This window comes from Staurois parvus, unplaced genomic scaffold (genome assembly GCF_062004578.1).
Source record: "Staurois parvus isolate SC_StPar_1 unplaced genomic scaffold, SC_StPar_1.0 ptg003937l, whole genome shotgun sequence".
NCBI classification, from domain to species: Eukaryota; Metazoa; Chordata; class Amphibia; order Anura; family Ranidae; genus Staurois; species Staurois parvus.
The window spans coordinates 10001-29820 of NW_028321732.1; the positions used below are offsets into that span (position 1 = coordinate 10001).

Genomic DNA, 19820 nt, shown 5'->3' on the forward strand with positions numbered 1-19820 from the left:
CTGCACCAGAGGAGCTTACGCTCTAATGTCTCCTCCCCCACTGTCCCATCAGTCTCTGTACTAGAGGGAGCTTACGCTCTAATGTCCCCTCCCCACAGTCCCATCAGTCTCTGCACCAGAGGAGCTTACACTCTAATGTCCCCTCCCCCACGGTCACATCAGTTCACTGAGCTGTACTGGAAGTGGGTAAAAAAACACATCAGAATGCACCGGAACACACCTCAGAAACGCACATGTCCTTAATTAAGGTGCAGAAAAAAAGGGAAAATGCAGCATAACGCATCACAAACACGCATGCAGAAACACATTCGTAATGCATTTCTATGGTACGAACAATCAGTCCCCTGCACTGCTGCTCCTCCCTGACACGTTCTGTCCCCGGATCTGCTCCCTAGCAATGCACTGACCACACTGACAGCTCCCCTGTCACCTGTCCTTGATTTAGGCAGTAGGCGGGTCACCAGGAGGTCCTCGCCAAATTTGTTTTCATGGGGTCCAGAGATCTGTGGTTACACCCCTTCAGATATACAGTCATGGCCAAAATCTTGCCCCCCCCCGGCATTTCTGTCTGATAAGGCGCCACTTCACCCAGAGAATTGCTGCGATGACAAATGTTTCATCATTCTCATGTTTATGTCTTCGGTTTGTATCGGTGACACAAAAAGTGGAGAAACAAACAGCCAAATCTGACCCATTCCACGCAAAACCCCAAAAATGGACAAAATTATTGGCACATTTTCAAATTGTAAGAAATAACTGAATCCCAAGTCTGTGATGTTCCTGTAATTTGTCATTAGACTCCCCGTATCCATGACCGGGCGCTGACAACATGGAAATCTCACCGACAACCGGGGACAATGGTGACACATGGACTCCGCCTTTCTGTTGGGGGTCTCTGTGTGCCACAATGGAGGAGAGGAAGAGCAGCAAAGTATTGTCTGAGGATTGGAGAAGAAAAATGGTGGAAAAGCACGGACCATCTCAAGGTGACAAGTCCATCTCCAGAGATCTTCATGTTCCTGTGTCCACTGTGCGCAACATTGTCAGGAAGTTTCCAGCCATGGCATTGGAGCTGATTTCCCTGGATGTGGATGAAAGAGAAAAAGTCATCAAAGATCGCAATGAAGGATTGTTGGAATGGTGGCTAAAGAACCTCCATCAACTTCCAGACAAATCCAGCTGACCTTCAGGCAACGAGTACAACTGTGTCCACTCCCACTATACGTCACCATCTGAATGAAAAGGGGACACTATGGGAGGAGACCCAGGAAGACCCCACCACTGACACAGAAATATGGTGGGAGACCCAGGAGGGACCCCACTGCTGACACAGAAATATGGTGGGAGACCCAGGAGGACTCCACTGCTGACACAGAAATATGGTGGGAGACCCAGGAGGACCCCTCTGCTGACACAAATATGGGAGGAGACCCAGGAGGACCCCTCTGCTGACACAAATATGGGAGGAGACCCAGGAGGACCCCTCTGCTGACACAGAAATATGGTGGGAGACCCAGGAGGACCCACTGCTGACACAGAAATATGGTAGGAGACCCAGGAGGACCCCACTGCTGACACAGAAATATGGTAGGAGACCCAGGAGGACCCCACTACTGACACAGAAATATGGGAGGAGACCCAGGAGGACCCCACTGCTGACACAGAAATATGGGAGGAGACCCAGGAGGACCCCACTGCTGACACAGAAATATGGGAGGAGACCCAGGAGGACCCCACTGCTGACACAGAAATATGGTGGGAGACCCAGGAGGACCCCACTGCTGACACAGAGATATGGTGGGAGACCCAGGAGGACCCCTCTGCTGACACAGAGATATGGTAGGAGACCCAGGAGGACCCCACTGCTGACACAGAGATATGGTGGGAGACCCAGGAGGACCCCTCTGCTGACACAGAGATATGGGAGGAGACCCAGGAGGACCCCACTGCTGACACAGAGATATGGTAGGAGACCCAGGAGGACCCCACTGCTGACACAGAGATATGGTAGGAGACCCAGGAGGACCCCACTGCTGACACAGAAACATATTGGAAGCCAGATTGGAATTTGCCAAAACTTACCTGAGGAAGCCAAAACCCTTCTGGGAGAATGTGCTGCGGACAGACGAAACAAAATGGCAGCTTTTTGGTAAAGCCCATCATTCTACTGATTTTAGAAAAAGCAATGGGCCTTCAAAGAAAAGAATCCAGTCCCTCCAGTCACACATGGTGGGGGGTCACAGTCCCTCCAGTCACACATGGTGGGGGGTCACAGTCCCTCCAGTCACACATGGTGGGGGGTCACTGATGGTTTGGGGGTGCTTTGCTGCTTCAGGCACTGGATGTCTTGGCCGTGTACATGGCATTATGAAATCTGAAGACTACCAAAGAATTCTGGGGTGCAATGTAGCGCCCGGTGTCAGAAAGTTGGGTCTCCAATGTCAGAGGTCATGGGTCTTCCAGCAGGACAATGACCCAAATCACACATCACAAAGCCACCAGAGATGGTGTCAGACAAAGCGCTAAAGAGGACTGAACTGGCCAGCGATGAGTCCAGATCTCCATCCCATAGAGCTCCTGTGGAGAGATCTCAGACCAGCAGTTTGGAGAAGGAACCCTTCCAATCTGAGAGACCCGGAGCAGTTGGGAAAAGGAACCCTTCCAATCCGAGAGACCCGGAGCAGTTGGGAAAAGGAACCCTTCCAATCCGAGAGACCCGGAGCAGTTGGGAAAAGGAACCCTTCCAATCTGAGAGACCCGGAGCAGTTGGGAAAAGGAACCCTTCCAATCCGAGAGACCCGGAGCAGTTGGGAAAAGGAACCCTTCCAATCCGAGAGACCCGGAGCAGTTGGGAAAAGGAACCCTTCCAATCTGAGAGACCCGGAGCAGTTGGGAAAAGGAACCCTTCCAATCCGAGAGACCCGGAGCAGTTGGGAAAAGGAACCCTTCCAATCTGAGAGACCCGGAGCAGTTGGTGGAAGAAGAGCGATCCAAAATTCCAGTAGAGAGGTGGAAGAAACTCATCGATGGTCACAGGAAGCCATTGATTTCAGTTATGTTTTCCAAGGGGTGAGATACCAAATATTACATGGAAGTTGCCTATAATTTTGTCCATTTTTGGGGTTCTGGGTGGAATGCCTCAGATTTGGCGTTTTGTTTCTCCACTTTTTTGTGTCACCGATAGAAACAGAAGATGTAAACATAAGAATACCGAAACATTTGTCTTTGCAGCAATTTTCTGGGTGAAGTGGCGCGTTATCGGACGGAAATGCTTTGGGGGGGGGGGGGGGGGGGACAAGATTTTGGCCATGACTGTATATCTGCAGGGGTGTTACCACAGATCATTGGACCCCTTGGAAAAAAATTTGACGAGGACCTCCTGGTGACCCGCCTACCGCCTAAATCAAGGACAGGTGACAGGGGAGCTGTCAGTATGGTCAGTGCATTCCTAGGGAGCAGCAATGCAGGGGTGCCAATATTTCTGGCCGTGACTGTATAAATGGGCAGCTTTGGAATGCATGTATGACAGGTTAAAGGGGCAATCTGCCCTGACCTTTCCCCTCAGGCTCCTGCTCTCTGGGACTGGCGGCTTTTCCCTAGAAATCGTGCTGCAGCTCGCTGCTGCTTTAATGTCAGTTCTGGGTAAACATTCCATCGGGATGCACACATGCTGCAACTCGCTGCTAAAGAGGACCTGCCTTACATACAACCATTCTGAGGAACTGCACCCCGCTGATTCATTAGGGACTAGTAATACTTTGTGCGATTTCAGACTCAGGAGGAAGTGCCGTGACACACAGGTCCTATTTTTAACCCCTCCCCCCTCCCAGAGGATTCCCCCCCCCCTTCCTGACCAGGCCACTTTAACTGATAATTGCGCGGTCGTGCAACGCTGCACCCAAATGAAATTTACGTCCTGTTTTTCCCACAAATAGAGCTTTCTTTGGGTGGTATTGGATCACCTCTGTGTTTTTTATTTTTTGCGCTATAAAAAAAAAAAACCCCAACAATTTTGAGAAAAAAAATATTTTTGACTCTTTTTGAAATGTAAAAAAAAAAATCAAATTTCATCATAAATTAGGCCAAAATGCATTCCGCTCCATGTTTTTGCTACAAATAATCCCGATACGTGTAAATTAATTGGTTTATGTGAAGTTATAGCGTGTCTACAAATGGCGGTATATATACTGGAATTTTTTTTTATACTAGTAATGGCGGCGATCAGCGACTTATAGCGGGACTGCGGCAGGCATTCTGACACTGGGTGGGGGGGGGGAACTGACTTGGTATCACTAACATCCCCAGTGACACCAATGCAGTGATCAGTACTAATAAAAAGCACTGACACTGTACTAATGGCACTGGGCAGGAAGGGGTTAATATGAGGGGTGATCAAAGGGTTAACTGTGTGCTGTGCTTTACACTGTAAGCACACTGCTATGCAGAGCCATACAAAGCAGTGTGTAGGAGCTGACGGGAGAGATCTGTATTGTTTACATACAGTTCTCCCCCCGTCAGTGATACTCAGTCCGGGTGCCAGCGTGGAGTCACCGGTTGAAACCCGGTGATCGACAGCTGAGGCCGCCAATGGCGGTGCAGGTAGGGCATGCGCGCGCCCTACCCGTAAATGCAAAATTGCGTATATATATGTGATTTTGCGCAGTCCTGCAGCACTATTTCTGCTATAGGGCGTCGAGAAAAGCGGTTAACAAACAAAACATTGAACCAGAAGTGACGTCATGACGTCGCGCCCCGCCTCCTAGGTCATGGAGTTGAGCGGAGGCCATCGTTGCTCTGTTAATCCCTATGGCCAACAGCCGCAACCCTTCGGATTGGTTCCTGGCCTTCCCGATGACCCAGATAAGCCCGAGAACCGCTAGAAAGCGGCAGGAGAGGGAATGACTCCATTGCTTCTAAAAGTGATGCAGCGGCTAATCAGCTGCTCGGATCCCTTTTATCAGAAAGAGCGGAGGCTGCTGGAAATTTTAATTCCGGGGTTCCGGCCTCCAGCGCAACCAGGGGCGGACTGACAACTCATGGGGCCCCCGGGCAATAGGGGATCATGGGGCCCCTGTGTCCTTGCCCAAACTCAAAAAAGCCTATGCAAAAGGTACCAGGGGCATCTCATGGGGCCCCCTACTGACCCCGGGCCCTCGGGCAGTGCCCAAGTTTCCAAATGGTCAGTCCACCCCTGGCCGCAACCCATATTCCACGTGAAAACATGACGTATTTTCAAGTTAGGTGGTCTTGAAGTGGCTACACTTTCCCCTCGGCCCTCCAGGAAGGACGGCGTGTGCAGCGCATCCACCGGGGAAATGCACCTTTGTGAGCTTTGTACGCCGTGTCGGAGCCAAATTCGGAGAGATCCTGTAAGATGAAACTTTGACCCGGCCGCACAGGACGTTGTGTACTTGGCCTGTCGCTGATAACATGAGGAGGCAACACAGCCATTCGGGATCAGCCGGTCCACCGCCGAAGCCTGCCAACTTACAAATCACGGGGCCCGTAGTAACATTTTAATGGGGCCCCCCTGGCGGCTTCCCCTCTTTCATTGGCCTTCACATAAAGGATATCTAAGCCATGGACAGGCAGCAGGAAGAGGTCAGCAGAGTCGGTACATTAGGTAGAAGTGGTCGGGGAAGAGGGGAATCGGCGCACGGAATTCACTTTTAACAAATCATTTTCCAGCGAGGTGACGACGGCGCGATGTTTTATAGGATGACGAATTTGGGAGAACGCCTTCCCTAGGTGCTCTATAAACCTAACAAGCTACAAGCAGCTGTCAGTGTTTAGGAAGGAGACACTCTGGGATTATTACAGTTTGAGTTAATTTCAGTGCTGGCCGGGATGACCAGAAGTTCTGAGGTAATAAATCTACACTACCAACACAGCTAAACACATTCTACTCGGTGCACAACCTGCCGAGGAGGAACCGGACTGCTGGATATTCTGAAGTCTCTTCCTGTATGGATAATGTCGGCTCTTCTGGACTAAATATGTCATAGAGAGTACAGGGTCAGGTAATAGGGGGTGCAGGGTCAGGGTCATGGCGGTACAGGGTCAGGGTCATGGGGGTACAGGGTCAGGTTCATGGGGGTACAGGGTCAGGTAATAGGGGGTGCAGGGTCAGTATCACACGGAGTAAAGGGTCAGGGTCACAGGGGTTACAGGGTCAGGGAGAAAATGGTCAGGATCATGGGGGTACAGGGTCAGTGTCACAGGGGGTTCAGGGTCACAGGGGGAAAGCGTCAAGTTAACAGGGGTACAGTGTCAATGCCATGGGGGGTAAAGGGTCAGGGTAACATAGGGTAGAGTGTCAGTATCATAGGGGGTAAAGGGTCAAATGTGGGTACAGGGTCAATGTAATAGGGGGTACAGGGCCACTGTCATGAGGCTAACGGGTCAGGATCACAAGGTGTACAGGGTCAGTGTCAAAGGGGGTACATCCTATGGTATACAGGGTTCAGGATCAGGGAGTATATACATCCCATGGTATACAGGGTTCAGGATCCTGGAGTATATACATCCTATGGTATACATGGTTCAGGATCAGGGAGTATATAAATCCCACGGTATACAGGGTTCAGGATCAGGGAGTATATACATCCCATGGTATACAGGGTTCAGGATCAGGGAGTATATACATCCCATGGTATACAGGGTTCAGGATCAGGGAGTATATACATCCCATGGTATACAGGGTTCAGGATCAGGGAGTATATATATCCCATGGTATACAGGGTTCAGGATCAGGGAGTATATATATGCTATGGTATACAGGGCTCAGGATCTGGGAGTATATACAGCCTATGGTATACAGGGTTCAGGATCAGGGAGTATATACAGCCTAAGGTATACAGGGTTCAGGATCTGGGAGTATATACAGCCTATGGTATACAGGGTTCAGGATCAGGGAGTATATACATCCCATGGTATACAGGGTTCAGGATCAGGGAGTATATACATCCCATGGTATACAGGGTTCAGGATCAGGGAGTATGTACATCCTATGGTATACAGGGTTCAGGATCAGGGAGTATGTACATCCTATGGTATACAGGGTTCAGGATCAGGGAGTATGTACATCCCGTGGTATACAGGGTTCAGGATCGGGAGTATATACATCCCATGGTATACAGGGTTCAGGATCAGGGAGTATACACATCCCATGGTATACAGGGTTCAGGATCAGGGAGTATGTACATCCCAAGGTATACAGGGTTCAGGATCAGGGAGTATATACATCCCGTGGTATACATGGTTCAGGATCAGGGAGTATGTACATCCCATGGTATACAGGGTTCAGGATCAGGGAGTATATACATCCTATGGTATACAGGGTTCAGGATCAGGGAGTATATACATCCTATGGTATACAGGGTTCAGGATCCTGTTGTATATACATCCCATGGTATACAGGGTTCAGGATCAGGGAGTATATACATCCTATGGTATACAGGGTTCAGGATCCTGGAGTATATACGTCCTATGGTATACAGGGTTCAGGATCCGGGAGTATATACGTCCCATGGTATACAGGGTTCAGGATCCGGGAGTATATACGTCCCATGGTATACAGGGTTCAGGATCCGGGAGTATATACGTCCCATGGTATACAGGGTTCAGGATCCGGGAGTATATACAGCCTATGGTATACAGGGTTCAGGATCTGGGAGTATATACATCCTATGGTATACAGGGTTCAGGATCAGGGAGTATATACATCCCTTGGTATACAGGGTTCAGGATCAGGGAGTATATACATCCCGTGGTATACAGGGTTCAGGATCTGGGAGTATATACATCCCATGGTATACAGGGTTCAGGATCCGGGAGTATATACATCCCATGGTATACAGGGTTCAGGATCAGGGAGTATATACATCCTACGGTATACAGGGTTCAGGATCCTGGAGTATATACATCCCGTGGTATACAGGGTTCAGGATCGGGGAGTATGTACATCCCAAGGTATACAGGGTTCAGGATCGGGGAGTATATATATCCCATGGTATACAGGGTTCAGGATCGGGGAGTATATACATCCCATGGTATAAAGGGTTCAGGATCAGGGAGTATATACATCCTATGGTATACAGGGTTCAGGATCAGGCAGTATATACATCCCGTGGTATACAGGGTTCAGGATCAGGGAGTATATACATCCCATGGTATACAGGGTTCAGGATCCTGGAGTATATACATCCCATGGTATACAGGGTTCAGGATCGGGGAGTATATACATCCCGTGGTATACAGGGTTCAGGATCAGGGAGTATATACATCCCGTGGTATACAGGGTTCAGGATCCTGGAGTATATACATCCCATGGTATACAGGGTTCAGGATCGGGGAGTATATATATCCCATGGTATACAGGGTTCAGGATCAGGGAGTATATACATCCCGTGGTATACAGGGTTCAGGATCAGGGAGTATATACATCCCGTGGTATACAGGGTTCAGGATCGGGGAGTATATACATCCCGTGGTATACAGGGTTCAGGATCGGGGAGTATATACATCCCATGGTATACAGGGTTCAGGATCGGGGAGTATATACATCCCGTGGTATACAGTGTTCAGGATCAGGGAGTATATACAGCCGTGGTATACAGGGTTCAGGATCAGGGAGTATATACATCCTACGGTATACAGGGTTCAGGATCGGGGAGTATATACATCCCATGGTATACAGGGTTCAGGATCGGGGAGTATATACATCCCATGGTATACAGGGTTCAGGATCAGGGAGTATATACATCCCATGGTATACAGGGTTCAGGATCGGGGAGTATATACATCCCACGGTATACAGGGTTCAGGATCGGGGAGTATATACATCCCATGGTATACAGGGTTCAGGATCGGGGAGTATATACATCCTACGGTATACAGGGTTCAGGATCGGGGAGTATATACATCCCATGGTATACAGGGTTCAGGATCGGGGAGTATATACATCCTATGGTATACAGGGTTCAGGATCAGGGAGTATATACATCCCATGGTATACAGGGTTCAGGATCAGGGAGTATATACATCCCATGGTATACAGGGTTCAGGTTTTGGCTCTGAGCTCACGTAGGGACCGTCTGACAATTTCCAGTGAGATCAGACATTGGCGGATTCCTGGAAAGACTCGGCTGCCCTGAGGGACTTTGTCACCCGAACTTCCAGGAAAGGACAATAGTGAATCCAATCCTCAGACAGAAAACAGGAGGGGGGGGGGGGGGGGAGCGATGGAGGAGAGGAATGGAGGAGGGGAGAGCAGTCAATTCATGAACACTTTGTAGCAGAGCTTAGAGATGATTTATTATAAAGTGGCCCTTCGGGGATCACAGAGAATCCAATTAATGTTTGTAAATTGGACTGCGACAGAAATAGACGGAAGGATTGCGATTTCCTGCGATCGTTTATTTGGAAAAACTCTACATTTAAACTGCACAGCACAGAAGGCAGTCACGGGTCCCAATCCAGCATGGGTCCCAATCCAGCATGGGTCCCAATCCAGCACGGGTCCCAATCCAGCACGGGTCCCAATCCAGCACGGGTCCCATTCCATCACGGTTCCCAATTCCATCACGGGTCCCAATCAATCACGGGTCCCAATCCATCACGGGTCCCATTCCATCACGGGTCCCAATCCAGCACGGGTCCCATTCCATCACGGTTCCCAATTCCATCACGGGTCCCAATCCAGCACATATCACAGCTGTTCCAGGATTTTTGGTCATCAGTGCAGTGCAGGGCTGGGACAAGGGGTGGGCAGGAGGGGCGGCTGCCCTGGGCACTGTGATATCATGTAAAGGGGGGGGGGGGGCTGTAAGGAGATCAGGGGGAGGGGATTTGTCTTGGGAGGAGGAATTTGGGTATGTCGGGGGAGGGGGGGGAAGAATTGTTCTAGTAGGGGACAGTTCGTGGTGGTTTTTAGTGGTGCTGATTTAGGAAGGGGGGGGGGGGGTTTGTGTTGAGGGGAGGATGTGGGAGTTTTGTGCTAGGAGAGGTCATATGGTAGAGGGGGAGGGGATTTGTGCTAGGATGGGAAATTTGTATTTGCGGGGAGGGGATTTGTGCTGGTAGGGATTGGGGGGGTATATGTGATAGCAGGAGAAGTTTGGGGGGGATTTGTGCTAGAAGGGAGGGTTGGGGGGGGGATTTGTGCAAGAAGAGGTCATATGGTGGAGAGGGAGGGGATTTGTGCTAGAATGGGAAATTTGTTTTTGCGGGGAGGGGATTTGTGCTACTAGGGATGATTGGGGGGGGAGTATATGTGCTAGAAGGGAGGATTGGGGGGGATTTGTGTTGAGAGGATTTGGGAGTTTTGTGCTAGAAGAGGTCATATGGTAGAGGGGGGAGGGGATTTGTGCTAGCAGGGATGATTGGGGGGGGGGGGTGGGTTTGGTGCTAGAAGGGAGGATTGGGGGGGATTTGGGAGCTTTGTGTTAGAAGAGATCATATGGTGGGGGGGGGGGATTTGTACTAGAAGGGAGGATTGGGGGGGATTGGTGCTGAGAGGGGGACTTTAGAGTGGAGGGGAGAGGATTTGTGCTTGGAGGGGAAATTTGAGGGATAGAGGATGTGAGCTAGGAGGGGGGGTTGAGGGGAGGGGGGATATGGGGACAAAGATTTCTGCTGGGAGGGGGGATTTGTGCTGGTAGGGATGTTTAGGGGGTATATGTGATAGCAGGGGAAGTTTGGGGGGGAGGATTTGTGCTAGAAGGGAGAAATGGGGGGGGATTTGTCTTGAGAGGAGGAATTTGGTTTATGGCAGGGGGAAGAAGAATTGTTCTAGGAGGGGAAATTTTGGAGGGGGTTTTAGGAGTGGTGATTTGGGGGGGATTGGTGTTGAGGAGAGGATTTGGGAGTTGTGTGCTAGAAGAGGTCATATGGTAGAGGGGGAGGGGATTTGTGCTAGAAGGGAGGATTGAAAAAGAATTCAGCTCCAGGTGAGTCTAATTAATTATTAAACAGGTGCCCAGCAGACAGGTGATTATAAAAGGGCGTTACTTAAAAAGAAAACCCCGCCCACTTCATGCTGTCAGCAATGGCACCACATGGAGGAGAAATGTCAAAAGGCCTGAGAAAGAAAATCATTTCATTACACAAGAAAGGTGACGGCTACAAGAAGATCAGCAAAGCTTTACTTATCAGTCAGAATACTGGAGCATAAGTGATACAAAAATGTAACAAAGATGGAACTGCAACCATTTCAGAGAGACGTCCAGGCCGTCCATGGAGGTTAACACCTCGACAGGAGCGTTTTCTGATGAGAAAGGTTGAAGAAAATTGCCATGTAAGTTCATTGAAGTTAGCTAAAGAAGTAGAAAGCCAAACTGGGGTGATTGTTTCCTGTGACACAATATGGCGTACACTGCAGAGGAATGGCATGCATGGGTGTCATCCACGAAGGAAGTCCATGCACAAAAAAAGCCAGCCTAGAATTTGCCAGTGCCCATGCTGAAACAGAAGACGCCTACTGGGACTCTGTACTCTGGAGTGATGAGACCAAGATAAATGTTTTTGGAACGGAGGGTTTCACAAAAGGTGAGGAGTACAAAGAAAAATGAATGGTGCCTACTGTGAAACATGGCGGTGGCAGTGTCCTTCTGTGGGGCTGCATGAGTGTTGCTAGTGTCAGGGAGCTGCATTTCATTGATGATGTCATGAATTCACAGATGCACGTCTGAAGTGTGGTAGCCCAGTCCAGCCTTGTGTAGGTCTACCATCTTGTCCCTGACATCCTTGGACAGCTCTTTGGTCTTTGCCATGGTGGAGAGTTTGGAATCTGATGGTTTGATGGCTCCTGTGGACAGGTGTCTTTTATACAGGTAACACAATGAGATTAGCAGCACTCCCTTTAAGAGACTGCTTCTAATCTCAGCTTGTTACCTGTATGAGAGACACCTGGGAGCCAGAAATCCTGCTGAATGATAGGGGATCAAATCCTTCTTTCCCTCATGAACATGCAGATCCGTCATCATTTGTTAGACGCATTTCTGCTGAATTTGTTGTTGTATTCTGTCTCTCAGTGTTACACCGAACATTCCATTGTTAGACCGATCGTTTCTGTGTGAGGGGCGAACATTCCATTGTTAGACCGATCATTTCTGTGTGAGGGGCGAACATTCCATTGTTAGACCGATCATTTCTGTGTGAGGGGCGAACATTCCATTGTTAGACCGATCGTTTCTGTGTGAGGGGCGAACATTCCATTGTTAGACCGATCATTTCTGTGTGAGGGGCGAACATTCCATTGTTAGACCGATCATTTCTGTGTGAGGGGCGAACATTCCATTGTTAGACCGATCATTTCTGTGTGAGGGGCGAACATTCCATTGTTAGACCGATCATTTCTGTGTGAGGGGCGAACGTTCACTATCAGCCGGGGAGCAAATACACATTTCCTGCACTGTATATAGACACACACTATGTGTTTTTGATGCATTTCAGTGCGTTTTTTATGCATTCGTTTATTTTTTCCCCCCTCTTTTTATCCATTTAAATAGGGACATGTGCGTTTTGGTGCGTTTTAATACAGTTCTGTGCAGAAAAAAAACCGCAGCCTGTTCTACTTTTCTTTCTGCATCCGGAACGCACTGGAACTGCGAGCGCCGATGCAAACTATGACACTGACAACCATATCACCGACTTTCTGTGCGTTTTGGATGCAGAAAAAAAAAAAAGCAACTGAAACGCGTGTGAACTGGCCCTTAAAGATGAACGCAATCACCCAGAAAAGTGCAAAATGCGGATTGGCCTGACACCACTTGAAGCTCGTCTCTCACACGGGAGGTCGCAGTCATTCTTGTTGGTTGGCGTAAATCTCATTGTGATTGGTATCCTGCAGGGGGCCCTACTGAGCTCCTCCTCCTCACAGCGCACTCTGGGATGGACAAGCAGTTGAAGGCGGCTACCTGTGTGTCTTCAGGAGGTTCCATCTCTCCTCTGCAGGTGAATAAACCTCGGCCTGTGAACGGAACACACACAGGATTCAGCAGAGTCACAAAACAAGAGGGGGCTCATCTACTAAACCTGGAGAGACCAGAATCTGGTGCAGCTCTGCATGGGAGCCAATCAGCTTCCAGGTTTTTTTTGTCCAAGCTTCATTGAACAATCTGAAGTTAGAAGCTGATTGGCTCCCACCAGATTCTCAGTGCCCCAGTTATAGTGAATCCCCCCCCCCACCACCCCCCATGTGTGACGGACAGACGTACTTCCTGCAGAAGTCTTTCACCACATTGAGAAGTTGCAGCTGAAGCTCAGGATGGATCTGCAGCCACTCCTGCACCATGTCTGGGTGTCGGGGGTCTCCCTCTAGGAAGATGGTCCTGAAAATGTAGAAAATTTGGGTCCTATGCAGCCCTGATAAAGGAATTACAAGGCAAGTATACAGTCATGGACAAAAATAATGCCCCCCCCCCCCCTCATTTCTGTCAGATAACTGACCACTACACCCAGATAATTGCTGCAATGACAAATGTTTCGGCATTCTCATGTTTACATCTTCTGTTTGTATCGGTGACACAAAAAGGTGGAGAAACAAAAATCCAAATCTGACACATTCCACGCAGAACCCCAAAAATGAACTGGACAAAATTATTGGCACCTTCAATGTAATATTCAGTGGCGCACCCCTTGGAAAAAATACCTGAAATCAATGGCTTCCTGGAACCATCAATGGGCTTCTTCCACCTCTCTACTGGAAGTTTGGATCGCTCTTCTTCCACCAACTGTTCCAGGTCTCAGATTGGAAGGGTTCTTTTCCCCAACTGCCCCAGGTCTCTCAGATTGGAAGGGTTCCTTTTCCCAACTGCTCCAGGTCTCCCAGATTGGAAGGGTTCCTTTCCCCAACTGCTCCAGGTCTCCCAGATTGGAAGGGTTCCTTTCCCCAACTGCTCCAGGTCTCCCAGATTGGAAGGGTTCCTTTCCCCAACTGCTCCAGGTCTCAGATTGGAAGGGTTCCTTTCCCCAACTGCCCCAGGTCTCTCAGATTGGAAGGGTTCCTTTCCCCAACTGCTCCAGGTCTCAGATTGGAAGGGTTCCTTTCCCCAACTGCTCCAGGTCTCCCAGATTGGAAGGGTTCCTTTCCCCAACTGCTCCAGGTCTCAGATTGGAAGGGTTCCTTTCCCCAACTGCTCCAGGTCTCCCAGATTGGAAGGGTTCCTTTCCCCAACTGCTCCAGGTCTCCCAGATTGGAAGGGTTCCTTTCCCCAACTGCTCCAGGTCTCTCAGATTGGAAGGGTTCCTTTCCCCAACTGCTCCAGGTCTCCCAGATTGGAAGGGTTCCTTTCCCCAACTGCTCCAGGTCTCAGATTGGAAGGGTTCCTTTCCCCAACTGCCCCAGGTCTCTCAGATTGGAAGGGTTCCTTTCCCCAACTGCTCCAGGTCTCAGATTGGAAGGGTTCCTTTCCCCAACTGCTCCAGGTCTCTCAGATTGGAAGGGTTCCTTTTCCAACTGCTCCAGGTCTCTCAGATTGGAAGGGTTCCTTTCCCCAACTACTCCAGGTCTCTCAGATTAGAAGGGTTCCTTTCCCCAACTGCTCCAGGTCTCTAAGATTGGAAGGGTTCCTTTTCCAACTGCTCCAGGTCTCTCAGATTGGAAGGGTTCCTTTCCCCAACTACTCCAGGTCTCCCAGATTGGAAGGTTCCTTTCCCCAACTGCTGTTCTGAGGTCTCTCCACAGGAGCTCTATGGGATGGAGATCTGGACTCGTTGCTGGCCAGTTCAGTCCTCTCCAGCGCTTTGTCTGAAACCATTTCTGGGGGCTTTGTGACGTGTGCTTTGGGTCATTGTCCTGCTGGAAGACCCATGACCTCTGACGGAGACCCAACATTCTGACACCGGGCCCTACATTGCACTCGAGTTCTTTGGCGTCATCAGATTTCATAATGCCATGCACACGGTCAAGACATCCAACTGAAGCAGCAAAGCACCCCAAAACATCAGTGACCCCCCACCATGTGTGACTGGAGGGACTGGATTCTTTTCTTTAAAAGGCCTCATTGCTTTTTCTGAAAACAGTAGAATGATGGGCTTTACCAAAAAACTGGAATTTGGTTTCGTCTGTCCGCAGCACATTCTCACAGAAGGATTTTGGCTTCCTCAGGTAAGTTTTGGCAAACTCCATTCTGGCTTCCAATATATTTCTGTGTCAGCAGTGGGGTCCTCCTGGGTCTCCTACCATATTTCTGTGTCAGCAGTGGGGTCCTCCTGGGTCTCCTACCATATTTCTGTGTCAGCGGTGGGGTCCTCCTGGGTCTCCCGCCATATTTCTGTGTCAGCGGTGGGGTCCTCCTGGGTCTCCCGCCATATTTCTGTGTCAGCGGTGGGGTCCTCCTGGGTCTCCCGCCATATTTCTGTGTCAGCAGTGGGATCCTCCTGGGTCTCCCGCCATATTTCTGTGTCAGCGGTGTGGTCCTCCTGGGTCTCCCGCCATATTTCTGTGTCAGCAGTGTGGTCCTCCTGGGTCTCCCACCATATTTCTGTGTCAGCAGTGTGGTCCTCCTGGGTCTCCCACCATATTTCTGTGTCAGCAGTGTGGTCCTCCTGGGTCTCCCACCATATTTCTGTGTCAGCAGTGTGGTCCTCCTGGGTCTCCCGCCATATTTCTGTGTCAGCAGTGGGGTCCTCCTGGGTCTCCTACCATATTTCTGTGTCAGCGGTGTGGTCCTCCTGGGTCTCCCACCATATTTCTGTGTCAGCAGTGTGGTCCTCCTGGGTCTCCCACCATATTTCTGTCAGCGGTGGGGTCCTCCTGGGTCTCCCGCCATATTTCTGTGTCAGCAGTGGGGTCCTCCTGGGTCTCCCACCATATCTCTGTGTCAGCGGTGGGGTCCTCCTGGGTCTCCTACCATATTTCTGTGTCAGCAGTGGGGTCCTCCTGGGTCTCCTACCATATCTCTGTGTCAGCAGTGGGGTCCTCCTGGGTCTCCTACCATATCTCTGTGTCAGCAGTGGGGTCCTCCTGGGTCTCCTACCATATTTCTGTGTCAGCAGTGGGGTCCTCCTGGGTCTCCTACCATATTTCTGTGTCAGCAGTGGGGTCCTCCTGGGTCTCCTACCATATTTCTGTGTCAGCAGTGGGGTCCTCCTGGGTCTCCTCCCATGTTTCTGTGTCAGCAGTGGGGTCCTCCTGGGTCTCCTCCCATGTTTCTGTGTCAGCAGTGGGGTCCTCCTGGGTCTCCCCCCATTATTTCTGTGTCAGCAGTGGGGTCCTCCCCCCATATTTCTGTGTCAGCAGTGGGGTCCTCCCCCCATATTTCTGTGTCAGCAGTGGGGTCCTCCCCCCATATTTCTGTGTCAGCAGTGGGGTCCTCCTGGGTCTTCTACCATATTTCTGTGTCAGCAGTGGGGTCCTCCTGGGTCTCCCACCATATTTCTGTGTCAGCAGTGGGGTCCTCCTGGGTCTCCTACCATATTTCTGTGTCAGCAGTGGGGTCCTCCTGGGTCTCCTACCATAGCGTCCATTTTCATTCAGATGGGACGTATAGTGTGAGCGGACACAGTTGTACCCGGTGCCTGAAGGTCAGCTGGGATTTGTCTGGAAGTTGATCTTTAGCCACCATTCCAACAATCCTTTGTTGCAATCTTTGATTAATTTTTCTCTTTCGTCCACATCCAGGGAGATTAGCTACAGCGCCATGGGCTGGAAACCTTCTGACAATGTTGCGCACAGTGGACACCAGAACGTGAAGCTCTCTGGAGATGGACTTGTAACCTTGAGATGGTCCGTGCTTTTGCACCATTTTTCTTCTCCAATCCTCAGACAATTCTTTGCTGCTCTCTCTTCTCCATGCCTCCATATGGCACACAACAGAAAGGTGGAGGTCATGTGTCACCATTGTCCCCGGTTGTCGGTGTGATTTCTATGTTGTCATCACCTGGTCATGGATACGGGGAGTTTAATGACAAATTACAGGAGTGTCACACACTTGGAATGCAATTATTTCTTACAATTTTGCGAGGGTGCCAATAACTTTGTCTGGTCCATTTTCGGGGTTTTGTGTGGAATGTGTCCGATTCGGCTTTTTGTTTCTCCACTTTTTTGTGTCGCCAATACAAACCAAAGAAATAAACACGAGAATGCCGAAACATCTGTCATCGCAGCAATTTTCTGGGTGAAGCGTTGCGATATCTGACAGAAAGGCGGGGGGGGGGGGGTGACACAAGATTTCACCTACCCTCCAGGTTTTAGCAGGAGAGGTGCAAGGCGCAGAATAGCCTTCATCACATCCATTCCATCGGGGCCCCCATCTAATGCTGTGTGGTCCTCATAGCTAGAGAACAAGAAGATGCAGTTATCCAATCAGGTGTCTGGGAATGTTTTCAGCCAACCAGATTACGGGGTATCTAGTGTAAGTTAAACAAAAAAAAAATCTCTCTGTGGGGAGCGGCGCTGGAGCAGGAAGTGTGGGGAGCGGCGCTGGAGCAGGAAGTGTGGGGAGCGGCGCTGGAGCAGGAAGTGTGGGGAGCGGCGCTGGAGCAGGAAGTGTGGGGCGCGGTGCTGGAGCAGGAAGTATGGAGAGCGGTACTGGAGCAGGAAGTATGGGGCGCGGTGCTGGAGCCACTGAAGTGGTGACAGGAGCCAGGTACGTGTTTAGAGATGGGGAGGGGAGGGCGGATAGTGGGGTCCAGATCTCATCACCCTTTCTTGCAGTAATGGAGGATCCCAATACTGATGCTGAAATTCCCATAATTCCGCTCCTCAACACCGACATTGCGAAATTCAATCTGAGCATTTAGGCTTGAATGACCCCCCCCCCCCCCCCCAAATCATGAATGGGTCAGACCTTGATGGGGAGGACGATCTCCAAAATGGTAAAATGCTCTCTTGAGTAATCAGACCGTCCAGCAGTGTTTGATTTACTAGCAGTAGATACAATCAGATGGATGGACAGAAAAAGGCGCCTCACCTTAAGATCTCTGGGTCCAAAGTAGACAGGTCCTCTGTAAATATGTAGGGAGGGTTACTGACCACAGCGTCCACAGGGCCCAAGGCGAGGAGGTGCTCTGCGGGGTCTGTGTTAGAGAGGGAAGTGAGACTGAGGAGGTGAAGGAAAGGATGGTGGATGCAGAAGAAGGTTGGAAGAGGCGGAGGAAGGGTTACTTGAGGCGGAGGAAGGGTTACTGGAGGCGGAGGAAGGAGTTCTGGAGGCAGATAGGTTGCTGGAGGTGGAAGAAGGGTTACTGGAAAAGGTTGAAGGATTGTTACAAGAAGAGGAAGGGTTGCCGAGGGCGGACGAAGGGTTGCCGAGGGCGGAAGAAGGGTTGCCGAGGGCAGAGGAAGTGTTGCCGAGGCAACCCTTCCTCCGCCTCTAGCAACCCTTCCTCCACCCTCAGCAACCCTTCTGCCAAGGGCAGAGGAAGGGTTGCCGAGGGCGGAGGAAGAGTTGCCGAGGGCGGAAGGAGGGTTGCCGAGGGCGGAGGAAGGGTTGCCGAGGGTGGAGGAAGGGTTGCCGAGGGCGGAGGAAGGGTTGCCGCGGAAGGGTTGCCGAGGAAGGGTTGCCGCGGGAGGAGGAAGGGTTGCCGAGGTCGGAGGAAGGAGGGTTGCCGAGGGCGGAGGAAGGGTTGCCGAGGGCGGACGAAGGGTTGCCGAGGGCGGACGAAGGGTTGCCGAGGGCGGACGAAGGGTTGCCGAGGGCGGACGAAGGGTTGCCGAGGGCAGAGGAAGTGTTGCCGAGGCAACCCTTCCTCCGCCTCTAGCAACCCTTCCTCCACCCTCAGCAACCCTTCTGCCAAGGGCAGAGGAAGGGTTGCCGAGGGCGGAGGAAGAGTTGCCGAGGGCGGAAGGAGGTTTGCCGAGGGCGGAGGAAGGGTTGCCGAGGGTGGAGGAAGGGTTGCCGAGGGCGGAGGAAGGGTTGCTGAGGAAGGGTTGCCGAGGAAGGGTTGCCGCGGGAGGAGGAAGGGTTGTCGAGGTCGGAGGAAGGAGGGTTGCTGAGGGCGGAGGAAGGGTTGGCGAGGGCGGAGGCAGGGTTGCGGAGGAAGGGTTGGCGAGGGCGGAGGAAGGGTTGCCGAGGGCGGAGGAAGGGTTGCCGAGGAAGGGTTGCCGAGGGCGGAGGAAGGGTTGCCGAGGGCGGAGGAAGGGTTGCCGAGGGCAGAGGAAGGGTTGCCGAGGGCAGAGGAAGGGTTGCTGGAAACACTCTGCCAGAACAGAAGGTCTAACCTGACAATACGTCGTGCTGGAGAATCTGGATTCGGTGTTGTAGATTGAGTCTGCAGAACAAAAACACAGAGCGGTGTCACTGGACATCACCACGTATCCCCAATCATTCCATCTATGTATCCATTGTCATCAATGCTTCATATCTCTTCTATACAAAAATAAATGATTTCCTTAGAGGCAGAGCACCGGGATCAGTTAAAGAGAATCTACCCAGCCAATGAGGTGGGTCCGGAGGGGAAAGATTGAGCTTTTATTCTGCACAATCTTTTTGGCTAACCCTCAGTGCTCGGAGAATCCTTACCCATTTATTAAACAGGTATTTTTGTGTGCTGGATCTGAAGTAGTGGGAGCCCCGCCTACATGATGGGGATGATGGGCCCCCTAGAGGATGTGTAATTGACAGGTTGGGCTCACAGGAAATGGGCCAAATGACAGGGTGTCCTTCCTCCCTAATATATATATATGGGATCCATAAGGAAAAAAAAAACCTTTAAGTTGGAGTTCTACTTTAATTTGGGTTGGGGGAGGTGGCTGAATCTGAGGTGTTGGTAATTAAAGGGATAAATCCAACAAAATCGAAATCCTTGTCTGAAATGTCAGCTCATTGATTGGTATCCTAAGTCACTTACCCCTCGGCGTTGTCTCGGGTGAGGTT

At 50.7% G+C, this 19820-nt stretch overlaps 1 protein-coding gene across 1 annotated transcript; it reads right to left on the minus strand.

Annotated features, from left to right (window-relative positions):
* Positions 1–11127: 11127 nt before the first annotated feature.
* LOC149427205 (MTRF1L release factor glutamine methyltransferase-like) lies at positions 11128–19817 on the minus strand (the record flags this gene model as incomplete). Its single annotated transcript, XM_089668192.1, has 6 exons — positions 11128–12970; positions 13218–13331; positions 17184–17279; positions 17916–18021; positions 19166–19215; positions 19795–19817. Coding segments are annotated over 6 exons (432 nt in total), but the record flags the coding sequence as incomplete, so codon positions are not given.
* Between the last annotated feature and the right edge of the window lie 3 nt (positions 19818–19820).